The sequence below is a fragment of the Melanerpes formicivorus genome, unplaced genomic scaffold (assembly GCF_026170545.1).
Source record: "Melanerpes formicivorus ecotype bairdi unplaced genomic scaffold, bMelFor1.0.p_v2 SCAF_4, whole genome shotgun sequence".
Classification (NCBI taxonomy): Eukaryota; Metazoa; Chordata; class Aves; order Piciformes; family Picidae; genus Melanerpes; species Melanerpes formicivorus.
Window position 1 is genome coordinate 35,578,076 of NW_027142356.1, and position 12,469 is coordinate 35,590,544.

General features: G+C 42.3%; 1 protein-coding gene across 7 annotated transcripts in view; it reads right to left on the minus strand.

Annotated features, from left to right (window-relative positions):
• ATP8A1 (ATPase phospholipid transporting 8A1) overlaps positions 1-12,469 on the minus strand; it is a 154,605-nt gene that overhangs the window by 104,282 nt on the left and 37,854 nt on the right. For 5 of the 7 annotated variants that reach the window (XM_068137618.1, XM_068137621.1, XM_068137616.1 and 2 more), the window contains 3 exons: positions 8,609-8,678; positions 7,030-7,157; positions 921-1,032 (listed from right to left, as the gene is read on the minus strand). In XM_068137618.1, coding sequence (XP_067993719.1) covers positions 921-1,032; positions 7,030-7,157; positions 8,609-8,678 — 310 coding nt within the window. Of the gene's footprint in view, positions 1-920; positions 1,033-7,029; positions 7,158-8,608; positions 8,679-10,784; positions 10,859-12,469 lie in introns of all 7 variants that reach the window. The other 2 variants (XM_068137620.1, XM_068137617.1) reach the window with 1 other exon arrangement.

Below are 12,469 nucleotides of genomic sequence, written 5' to 3' on the forward strand. Positions count from 1 at the left end.
TAGAAATGTTTATGTTTAATATGTTTAAAGAAAACTCTTTACCTCTCTACTTCCAAGCCACCTCCAAATTATTGTTTGGTGGATTCGCTCCTTTCCCTTTTTTCCCCCCCCCTCTGTTGGGAGGGAGGAGGGGGGAGTGGGGGAGAGACTCTCAGCCTTGCCCCCATCTGAGATCTTAACTCCCAGATAAGGCTTAAACCACTACAACCTTATACATCTTAAAAGGTAGAGCTTTAGATTTGTGTCACAAGCAGTTTAAACGATGACACAGAACACTCAGAACAGCAACAGCTGACACTAAAAAAGAATGCATGTGCACACCTTATCAGTGCTACAGAAGACAATCCAATCCAACTGGTTCAAATAACTCTTTTAAAAGCAGAAAAGCAGTAAGAGAATGCGAGATCAAGCTGGAAGCACTCTTTTTTCCCCTCAACAAATGCATCTCACTTCCTATTTCAAACAGCACTAGGAAAAGCAATTTCAGTGTCTGAGAAGGGGTTCTCTTCCTTCCTCTTTTGGCAAATCAAGTTTCACTTTCTTTTCTGACCAGAATGCTTACTTCTGCACTTGAAAGAAAGCTCCACAAGGGGACAGTTTGAAGAGCAGTCAAAACTAAAACAAGATCAGGCAAACTATAATGATCCAACTTGCTAATAAGAGAGTTTTGAAGTTACAAAATGGAACCAACACACATGATTATTAGTGGGGAAAAAAACCCCTGCTCTCTGGCTAACTACCTAGTAATAACAAAGAAATGTTTCTCTTTACTGGGTTTACTTTGCAAGAAAGATGCTCTACTATTGACATTTAACTACCATGCAGCATCTGGCTATGCTTTCTGAAAGGCTTTTCCGTGCTTTGTAAGGACACAATAAGGTAACAAAACAGATAACTGAGAGAAAAGCCAAGGGACCAACCTGCATAAGTTTTGTGTCATGTCCTGTGTAGACAACTATCCCATGAACCCACTGAGTGTTTCTCAGCTGAGCTCCTCGGAGAAGAATCTGATCAGATCCCAGTGGAACAGTGCTAGGGAAAAAGGAGTCATACAATTTAGCATTAAAAGAATCAATGCCAGTGACTAAAGGCAACCAGCAATTGTTATCACTCACTGCTCATTTCTCAAAATGCAGATGATTATTGTCCATAAGCTAGGAAGCTAATTTTCAGAGTGAACTTTTCTGGCAGTGTTGACAAGAGGAAAAATAATACAACTTCACACTTTAGAGCAAGTCCAAAAATTAAGTCTGCAAAACTCTTACTTACCACTTAATATTTTTGTCTATGATCACTAAAGATGTGGTATTGCTTAGGAAGCATACTGAAACCAACCAAGGCTAATTTCCTTATGATTCCAAAGTTTCTTTTAATTAAGTGTATGTTGAAATTCAGCTATGCCTTCAGAACTGATTTAAGCAAAGCCATTTTCAAGTGAAGTAATTTTATGAACTCTTGATCCATTCTTCCAGTGAAAGAAATAAGGATCCTTTATGAATATGATCAACTGTTTAAAATTCAGAATACAGAATTAACAAGGCTGGAAAAGACCTTTGAGATCAAGTCCAGCCTATCACCCAACACCATCTAATCAGCTAAACCAGGGCACTAAGTTTCTCACCCAGTCTCTTTATAAATACTTCCAGGGATGGTGACTCCACCACCTCCCTTGGCAGCACATTCCAATGGCCAATCTCTCTTTCTGGGAAGAACTTTTTCCTAACATCCAGTCTAAACCTCCCCTGGTGCAGCTTGAGACTGTGTCCTCTTGTTCTGGTGCTGGTTGTCTGGGAGAAGAGACCCACCCCCACCTGGCTACAACCTCCTTTCAGGTAGTTGTAGACAGCAATGAGGTCTCCCCTGAGCCTCCTTTTCTCCAGGATAAGTAACCCCAGCTCCCTCAGCCTCTCCTCACAGGGCTGTGCTCCAAACCCCTCCCCAGCTTTCTTGCCCTTCTCTGGACACCTTCTAGCAACTCAAGATCTTTCCTAAATCTTTCCAACAACATTGTCTGCACCTTCTTTAAACTGCAAACCCAAGTAAATTTACTTCTGTTACTCTTTTAGAACTGCACTCATTAAGTGAGCAGTAAGATCCTCTTGTTCTGTTGCTGGATGCATGGGAGAAGAGACCAACCCACACCCGGCTACAACCTCCCTTCAGGTAGTTGTAGACAGCGAAAAGGTCTCCCCTGAACCTCCTTTTTTCCAGGCTAAGCAACCCCAGCTCCCTCAGTCTCTCCTCACAGGGCTGTGCTCCAAACCCATCCCCAGAATCTTGCCTCGTAAGATGCTGGAAACAACGGTCAAATTCAGACAGCTGACTTTGGACAGATACTGTAGCTCAGGTTTTTCTTAAAGCATAAAGAGTTTTAGACAACTACTACTCATTTCCTGGGGCAAACAATAACCTGTTTTTGCATTTTTCTTTCTATAAATACCAGATAGAAGCTTAGTGCTCTGGTGTTAGAAAGAAATGCAGGTTGCCCAGGGAGGTGGTAGAAGCCTCATCCCTGGAGGTTTTTAAGGCCAGGCTGGATGTGGCTCTGAGCAACCTGACCTAGTGTGAGGTGTCCCTGCCCATGGCAGGGGGGCTGGAACTAGATGATCCTTGATGTCCCTTCCAACCCTAACAATTCTATGATTCTATGTCATAACCAGAGAAAGTTATTTCCAAGTCCCCCACAGGAACATTGGAAACCCTTTCAACTATGGACCTTCTCTGGAATGCCAAAAGACTTTCTGATCATTCTAACAACAGAAGTCTCTAGAAAGGCAGAAGTCAAAACCTTCCACTCTTCTTGAAGAGTCAGGTGAATTAAAAGACTCTTCCAGCCACCTCCTAATCTCACCCATTATTTTCCCCTCTTAAGAACTGTGAAGGATATTCAGTAAAGTCCATTTCACTGCAGCATCTATTGATTATCTTTTTTTCCCACCAGGAAACTGGCTGTCAAATGGATACCCTTCTGCAACCTAGGACAAAAATTTATTCTCAAAGGTTTGTTATTAGGAAGAGAAACAGAAGAGAACTGGGATTGCAGCCAGTGAAAGATGTCTGCAGCACAAATCCTGAACAGACCAAGGAGATGAAAACAGACAGCAAAAAAACCTAGGGACATAAAAAGCCCAGATGTGACAGGTGTCATGCTGATCCTCTACACTGTGCTCTTACTTCACCTTCTAATCAGATGATGGTGCAGTAACCTGACAGATCTGTCAGGTCTCTATGCCCTGGCTTCAGCTTTCTCAAAACTGCTCCAACTCATTTGATTCTTCCTGTATGCTACATAACTAATCAACTCCTCAGTGCTACAGGCTGGGGTCAGAGTGGCTGGAGAGCAGCCAGGCAGAAAGGGACCTGGAGGTACTGGTTGACAGTAGGCTGAACATGAGCCAGCAGTGTGCCCAGGTGGCCAAAAAGGCCAATGGCATCCTGGCCTGCATCAGGAATAGCGTGGCCAGCAGGCGCAAGGAAGTCAGGGAAGTCATTGTGCCCCTGTACACTGCACTGGTTAGACCACGTCTTGAGTCCTGTGTCCAGTTCTGGGCTCCTCAATTTAAGAAGGATATTGAGACTCTTGAACATGTCCAGAGAAGGGCAATGAGGCTGGGGAGAGGTCTGGAGCACAGCCCTGTGAGGAGAGGCTGAGGGAGCTGGGGTTGCTTAGCCTGGAGAGGAGGAGGCTCAGAGGAGACCTTCTTGCTCTCTACAACTACCTGAAAGGAAGTTGTGGGCAGGTGAAGGTCAGTCTCTTTTCCCAGGCAACCAGTGACAGAACAAGAGGACACAGTCTCAAGCTGTGTCAGGGGAAGTTTAGCATGGAGGTGAGGAGAAAGGTCTTCCCAGAAAGAGTAATTGGCCATTGGTATGTGCTGCCCAGGGAGGTGGTGGAGTCACTGTCCCTGGAAGTGTTCAAGAACGGATTGAATGTGGCACTTGGAGCCAAGGTTCAGTTGTCATCAGGCATTAGGTATTAGGTAATAGGTTGGACTTGATCTCTGATGTCTTTTCCAACCTGGCTGATTCTATGATTCTATGAGAATAACAAAGAACTGCACACTTTGTTTTCTTGACTTGCACTGCTATGATGGGAAAAAGAAAAGACTGAAAAGGTCAACCAGATATAACACTTATGGTACTCCAGTGTGTTACCTAAAAGGAAAGAACAAAGAAGGCAGAGATACATTTTCAGTATCCTCTACTGGTTTTACAACTGCTGGATCTGTATCTGATAGGAAGGTCTGGAAATACCTGGATAAACAAATATCAGTTAGATGAACCTATGCTACCTGAAATATAAGCCAGAAAAACTCATCCCTGATTTTTCAGGCTGAAAAATAAGGTCAGGATCCAAAAAGAGTTACCTACCTGCAATTCTTTTTCACTGAAGGTAAGCATTATATTAGAGCCACACATTCAGAACTATCCTAGGGCAATGAAACTCTCAGTTTAGGAAAAATGTTGAGTTGCTAGAAAGCGTCCAGAGAAGGGCACCAAAGTTGGTGAGGGGTTTGAAGCACAGCCCTGTGAGGAGAGGCTGAGGGAGCTGGGGTTGCTTAGCCTGGAGAAGAGGAGGCTCAGGGGAGACCTTATTGCTGTGTACAACTACCTGAAGAGAGTTTGTAGCCAGGTGGGGGTTCGTCTCTTCTCCCAGGCAACCAGCACCAGAACAAGAAGACACAGTCTCAAGGTGTGCCAGGGGAGGTTTAGACTGGCTGTTAAGAAGTGGATATTAAGAAGGTTTAGACTGGATGTTAAGTTCTTCATAGAAAGAGAGATTGGCCATTGGAATGTGCTGCCCAGGGAGGTGGTGGAGTCACCATCACTGGAGGTGTTTAGGAAGAGACTAGATGGGGTGCTTGGTGCCATGGTTTAGTTGATTAGATGGTGTTGGGTGATAAGTTGGACTTGATGATCTCAAAGGTCTCTTCCAACATGGTTGATTATTCTATTCTATTCTATTCTATTCTATTCTATTCTATTCTATTCTATTCTATTCTATTCTATTCTATTCTATTCTATTCTATTCTATTCTAATAAAAAAAGATTCCCAAACTGATCTTCTCAAAGGACAAATTGCTTGACCAGCAGATGGCATGCTCCTACATACTCTTGAGGCATCACAGCCATCAGCACACTCCAAGTGTTTCTTTTTGTTTTGTACAAAAATCAGATGTTTTTAAAAAGAAAAATACACTTTTTCTCTCTAGCCAGGGAAGCAGGATGAATGTGTGGATCTATTATAACTATTACCTTCAGAGAAGAATTACAGGTAAATGTTTTTCTCTTCTTAAGGACAAGTACAGTGGAATTATAATAGATCCACACTCTTGCGACTGAAAGCTCCCAGAATGCATCTGCAAGAAATCAGCAAATAAAGAGTGGAATATAAAGGGAGAAAAGAAAAGGAAAGAAAAGAGAAAAGAAAAGAAAAGGAAAGAAAAGAAAAGGAAAGAAAAGAAAAGGAAAGGAAAGAAAAAAGAAAAGAAAAGAAAGAAAAGAAAAGAAAAGAAAAGAAAAGAAAAGAAAAGAAAAGAAAAGAAAAGAAAAGAAAAGAAAAGAAAAGAAAAGAAAAGGGAAAAGAAAAGGGAAAAGAAAAGAAAAGAAAAGGGAAAAGAAAAGGGAAAAGGAAAGAAAAGGGAAAAGAAAAGGGAAAAGAAAAGGGAAAAGAAAAGGGAAAAGGAAAGAAAAGGGAAAAGGAAAGGAAAAGAAAAGAAAAGAAAAGGGAAAAGAAAAGGGAAAAGGAAAGAAAAGGGAAAAGAAAAGGGAAAAGAAAAAAGAAAAGAGAAAAAGGAAAAAAGAAAAACAGAAAAAGAAAAGGAAAAAAAGAAAGAAGAAAAAAAAAAGGGAAAAAAAAGAGGTATTTAATAATTTGTTAGTACTGCATGTATCAGTGTAAAGCCAGAAACATGAGTAATGCTGCATATGGAGAAATAGATGCCTACCAGTGTGCCCAGGTGGCCAAAAAGGCCAATGGCATCCAGGCCAGAATCAGGAATATCTTGGCCAGCAGGAGCAGGGAAGTCATTGTGCCCCTGTACACAGCACTGGTTAGACCACACCTTGAGTCCTGTGTCCAGTTCTGGGCTCCTCAATTTAAGAAGTATATTGAGACTCTTGAACATGTCCGGAGAAGGGCAACGAGGCTGGGGAGAGGTCTGGAGCACAGCCCTATGAGGAGAGGCTGAGGAAACTGGTGTTGTTTAGCCTGGAGAAGAGGAGGCTCAGGGGAGACCCTCTTGATGTCTACAACTACCGGAAGGGAGGTTGCAGCCAGGAGGGGCTTGGTCTCTTCTCCCAGGCAACTACCAACAGAAGAAGAGGACACAGACTCAAGCTGTGCCAGGGGAGGCTTAGGCTGGAGGTGAGGAGAAAGTTCTTCACAGAAAGAGTAATTGGCCATTGGAATGTGCTTCCCAGGGAGGTGGTGGAGTCACCATCCCTGGAGGTGTTTAGGAAGAGACTGGATGAGGCACTTGGTGCCATGGTTTAGTTGTTTAGTGTTGGGTGATAGGTTGGACTTGATAATCTCCAAGGTCTTTTCCAACCTGGTCTATTCTATTCTATTCTATTCTATTCTATTCTATTCTATTCTATTCTATTCTATTCTATCCTATCCTATCCTATCCCTATTCCTATTCCTATTCCTATTCCTATTCCTATTCCTATTCCTATTCTAATATAAATTTAACAGACAAGGAATGAGATGCTTAGGTGAGTTACTAGGTACATAATCCAGATCAATCAGATTTTGATTAGTTCTCCCTCATATTAATTTATACCTATTTGTTTATGCAGGTCAACTAGTAATAAAACTTCAGTTGGAGACCTTAGAAGTATGATTTTACCCATCAAGTTTTTTCAAAGAAGAAAGGCTATTAAAGACATCAGAAAATATCTTTACCTCTGTAGTCTTCACAGAAAACAGGCTTTACAGTTCCTATTTTAACTTGAGTAGTTCAACAACATGCAGCTGTCTCCTGTTAGATTGAACATACTGAAGTGATCTTCTTCATATTTACATACCCATGCCCATCCAGCCTGATATTTCCAACAAAGTCATAGAGATGTCGGTTTGGGCTCTCACACTCGATTCTGCCTGAAAGTCTCATCAAGCTTTCTATGTCCTTTATGTCTGATGTTAGTGGCAAACCCTGTGAACAAAAGGAGTTTGTCATGACTCTGAAAAATCACTTTTCAATATAGAAAACCAAGTATTATAAATCTGATAGTGCAAAAATGGGACTGCCACACTTTGCTGTCACACTGCTGGACACCACAGATAGTGAAAAAAGTCATATCTTGAGACATCATGGTCAAGATATGGTCATAATCCATCATATAACCCAGCAAGGTCACCCCTGTATAGAAGCACTCTACCCAGTCAAAACCTGCTATCCCTACCTGCCCCTCAAGGACAATACTGGCAATATCAGCTTCTTTCTGCAAGGCTTCTCCCTCACCTATCCTCTGAAAAGCAATACCCAAGGACAACTCTTTCCACCTATGTGAGAGACTAAAATCTTGTCTCTTCTGATGTGACTCAACAAAGGTAAAATCACCTTTGCTGCTTGCCCAGACAATAGCGGATGTGTGTTGGGCAGAGCCACTAGAAGGACTCTTGGGAACAATGATGGACTGAGGCTCTGCCTTCGGTAATATGCATACAAGATCATCTCCACCCATCAGGACCATTGCTGGATGCAAATCACCTTGTGATTGTATCGTGAACTGAGATGTGCCCCAACAAAGAATAATGACTGCTCACTGGACTGCAGCTGTCCTGGAAATGGGCAGAGGCAAATCGACCTGAAAACTGTATAAAAGACTAAAGCAACTACTGGCTCCATAGAAGAAAAACACAACAGAAGAAAAACACAGGAGGAAAAGAGAAGGACAATGATGCTGAGAAGGGAAACATGAGAGAAGGAAATGCTGCTCTGAAGAAAAATGAAGAGAATACCAGGAGAGGAAAAATGACAGACATCACCATGGAGCCTGGAAGAAGCAGACCAAGAGGAACCTCTCTCTGTGTCCTAAGTTCACCCTGCTGCAACTCATGCTGCTGAAGAGGCTGCCCAGAGGACAACATCTCTTCTACAGCCAAAGCTGCAGCACCCTTCCTTTACAGACCCAACATCTCCTGTAGCACCTTTCCTCCACAGACTTAAACAGTCTTGGGGGGTAAGTGGTGTGGTAACATAATTCCTTTCCCCTTCTCTCTCCCTCTTCTCTATTTTCTCTCTCCCTCCTTCTGATCCATCCACTTTATTTGTGTAATAAATAGCCTAGCTGTTGATATTTTGGCCTCGTTTGTGCCTCTAATTTCACAACATGGGAATATTCAAAAGAACTGAGGCTCTTTCCCTCTCCAGACCGAGACAACCTATCTCCCCACTGAAAACTCCTAAACCAAAGTACAATGTATGGCTTGGGAGTAACCATTTCTTTCTGCTTCATTGATTTTGTGATGTTAACCACCTGCACCTTCTGATGCAAACCATTAAAAGGCCACAGTCTTCTACAATAGCCATTACCACCATAAAACAGATTGAAAAGCAATTAAAATACTACTGAACAATATTGTGCAAAGTGAAAGGCCTACCTGTCGAATTTTTAAGTTAGTCTCACCATCTAAGTTAGAAGTTTCGATGTAGCACATAGCTTGGGGTTCACTATTGAGGGAAAGAAAAAACACAACAACACAATTCCTTCACTTTAAGTTGCAATTGTTAAGCTCCGCGACCCTTCTGTCACCATTAAATAGCTATTTGTCCTTTTTCTCATCAGCTCTTCAGAACCAGAATAGTTTACAGCCAAATCTGGCAAGCCAACAGTCCTTTACATTTGCAGAGAAGTTTGCCAAAAGATTCCTGCCTCAGATGAAACACTGCCAAAAAAAAAAACATGCTGCACACACTGAGTTTTCTGCTTTTGCATGAAATTAAGATGCAGGCACAAATGCAGAGCCTTTGTAGTGCCTATTACTGCAGGCAGCAGAACACAAGCCCTATAAGGAGAGGCTGAGGGAGCTGGGGTTGCTTAGCCTGGAGAAGAGGAGACTCAGGGGTGACCTCATTGCTCTCTACAACTACCTGAAAGGTGGTTGTAGCCAGGAAGGGATTGGTCTCTTCTCCCAGGCAACCAGCACCAGAACAAGAGGACACAAGCTGTGTCAAGCTGTGCCAGGGGAAGTTTAGGCTGGAGGTGAGGAGAAAGTTCTTCCCAGAAAGAGTAATTGGCCATTGGAATGTGCTGCCCAGGGAGGTGGTGGAGTCACCATCCCTGGAGATGTTCAAAAAAAGGACTGGATGTGGCACTTGAAGCCATGGTTTAGTTGTCATGAGGTGTTAGGTATTAGGTTGCACTTAATGATCTCTGAGGTCTTTTCCAACCTGGTTGATTCTATGTCTCTATGACTGATTACTATTTGAATAGTTCATCCACCTGACATACTGATGAAAGGGGTTATTGCATTTCAATGTTCAACACAATTTTCTGTTGTGTAACACAGCAGTACTTTGGGAAGTACTTTCAGGTTTTAAAGCACATTATGACCATTATGGAAGGGGTTAACTAGGATAATAGAGATATAGAAGGACAAAACTACTTTTGTGCAAGCCTACAAGAACAGGTCTGACAGGTCAGGACTTCTGAATGACTTCATTCAGCTCCCATTTTCTAGACAGGAGAACGGAACACTTACAACACCTGTAAAGCAGCAGAGGAATCATAAAATCCTTTAACACTAGAAAGAGCAATTGTTTTCTCTCTACACCACTTTAAAGCTTGTAATACTTTCCTTCTTTCTAGCACAACATTCAAGCATGAAGTGATCTTCAAAAGTTGCTTTCTTAATTGAAGAGTGGCTGCTGATCTGCAACTCAGTTTCAGTTTCTCCAGGCGATTCCAACGTTGTTGTACACCAAAAGCATTAAAATGTGGTAAGTCATTACCACAGGTTCCTTTCAGGCTAGCATCTTCCTCTTGGCAAACTTTTCTACAAATGTAAGTAACACCTCTTTGGACAGTTGGGATGGAATCACCTGCACAAAACACTATTACAGGTCTAACATTTCTATTAGTGGACAGCAAAAACCGAACCAGTGCTGTTGTGAAGCGCTTTTAGAAACACACTAAGGCAGCAAAGACATTTCAAGTGAGACACATGCTTCATTGTCATTACTGTAGCAGATAGCAGTGACCTCCAAAATCAGGTAAGTTACAGTTAGATCAAGGCAGGCCCATTGATTTGTTAGGGAAAAACAAAAGTGCAGGACCAGTGCAGACAATAGCATCAAGCTGAGGTGTCTAAGGAACATGCATTTCGTCACAACACACAAGAACAGCGCTGCTGTCGCCATTGCATGCAGCAGAGGTTGTGCAACATCCAGTTTGTGCAGAGGGTCCTCTACCAGGCCTAGCAACGTTGGACTATATGTACTCTTTGCTGGAAATAGTGGGTTGGTATGAGCATGTTTGCTCCTTTTCATTTGCTCTAAGGAATCAAACACGGATTCATCCTGGTGCTTTACTGTGTGGTTGTTCGATAACGTAAAAGCTAGAGGGGGCTGAAACAAATTCTCATTTCTTGGGAGTGTCAGCATGAGTTTACACTTCAGTGAGCTAAACTTTTATCAGCCAGACCCTTTCTGATTTCATAAATATTTGGGGAGAGAATGGAGAACAGCAAAGCAAAGCTTATCAGCACGGCAGTGTTCTTTGCATTTGGTATGTGAGGACCCACGTACACGCAGCCTGTGCAGCTAGTTCATTCTAACCTTGAGGACAGACTGATGAGATCAGCCGGGAGATGCTCCCCATTGGTCACTTTCACTACTTCCCCTACTGCCACCTACATATCCCAGTTTGAAAATGATTAGAACAGAAAAATAAGTGGCAGGGGAAAAGAAAAAAAACCAACAAAACCAAAACCAAACCAAAAAACCAAAACAACAAAAGAAACCAAACCGAAAAACCAAACCAAACCAAACCAAACCAAACAAATGGACAAAAGACAAAAAGACAAGAGTTTGAAATTATTATACAAACAATACATGTTAATTAAAATGTCTGATGGCAAGTTTTTCAAAATCTATTTTAATCAGGTCAGGAAGAACTTGAGCTAGACCGTGTCAATTTTCCCTCCAGTGGATTGCTTCACCGTAAGGCACCATTCTCAAGCAGCAGAACACATTGATGTTGACCAGGAAAAAAGAACAAGTTGCTATGCTTATTTCTCAGCTGAAATGAAGCTTCCAGCCACTCCAGCCAATTATGACCAAAAAAAACACCCCCCCAATAAAAGCCACAACAGATCATTTCCCACCAACTCTTCTGATCAATCAGGTGACAAGAACCTCTCTACGCAGACATGCTGAAAGAGACTTTTGTGTTTGGTTTCACCTCGGTAAGTTTTCATTTACACTGAGAGAGCAAGAACCAAAAAGAATTAAGTCTCAGTGGTTTGCATCCTTTCACTGGTCAGAGATCATGGCTTCTTAAAATAATTAAGATCCTCTCATTCTCCAGGAAGTGCTATTGCTGGTAAAAAGAACCAAGTTATTAGGTTGAATTCAAACCAGGTCCATAGCCTCATGGTGTTACTGAAACCTGAAATGTAACTGGGCCCCAATAAACACCTGGAAAGCAAACTTGATTAGACTGTATTCCTGGAGAATACATGGCCAAGTGGAGATGAGAGGTGGAGAAGAAGAGCACATGCCCATGTGCTGGCAGAATTGGAGGCAATGTAGTAGCATAGGGTTTTCTACTGGAAGGAGGGCTGCAACAGAACCCTAGTAATACAACTAAGAGAGAAGTTTTAGCTGGAATAAATGCCTGAACTGAGCCCAGAAAAGCAACCATGGTTCAGAGTCCTTTCTGCAAACTGGTTCCTAGAAGAAAACCTGACAGGAGAATTCAAGATGGGTAATGGTCACAGTTAGGAGGACAGTATCACAGTATCACAGTATCACTTAGGTTGGAAAGGACCTCGAGGATCATCGAGTCCAACCTATCAACACAGACCCCAGTGTTCTGACATGGGCTGTAAAGTGAGGTTAAGCAAACAGGCAGCAGTCTTGACAAATCCAGTAGCAGCTATTGTTTCACTTTATCAACATATGATAAGGGAGTCCTTCCAGGACTTGCAGGCAATTGGTGTTTTTCTGGGTGTAAATTACAACTGGACCACACTGTGATGCAAGTGTCCTCCAAATCCAAAAGGACAGAACAGGGAAGGTACCTAGGCAAACTCCAATTTAGGAGCTTGCTCAGGAAGAGGATAAAGAAGCTGCTCTGAAAGGATGCAATCTGCTTGCAGAACACTATGGTTAGCACAACAGGAGCCATTATCGGGCCAACAGAACAAGTGTTCTTGTTGCATAGTGTATTGCCTATGAAGATCTTGGTGCAGAAGTATCAACAAAATACATAAATGCTTCTGGAAGGGCAGAAGTAAAAT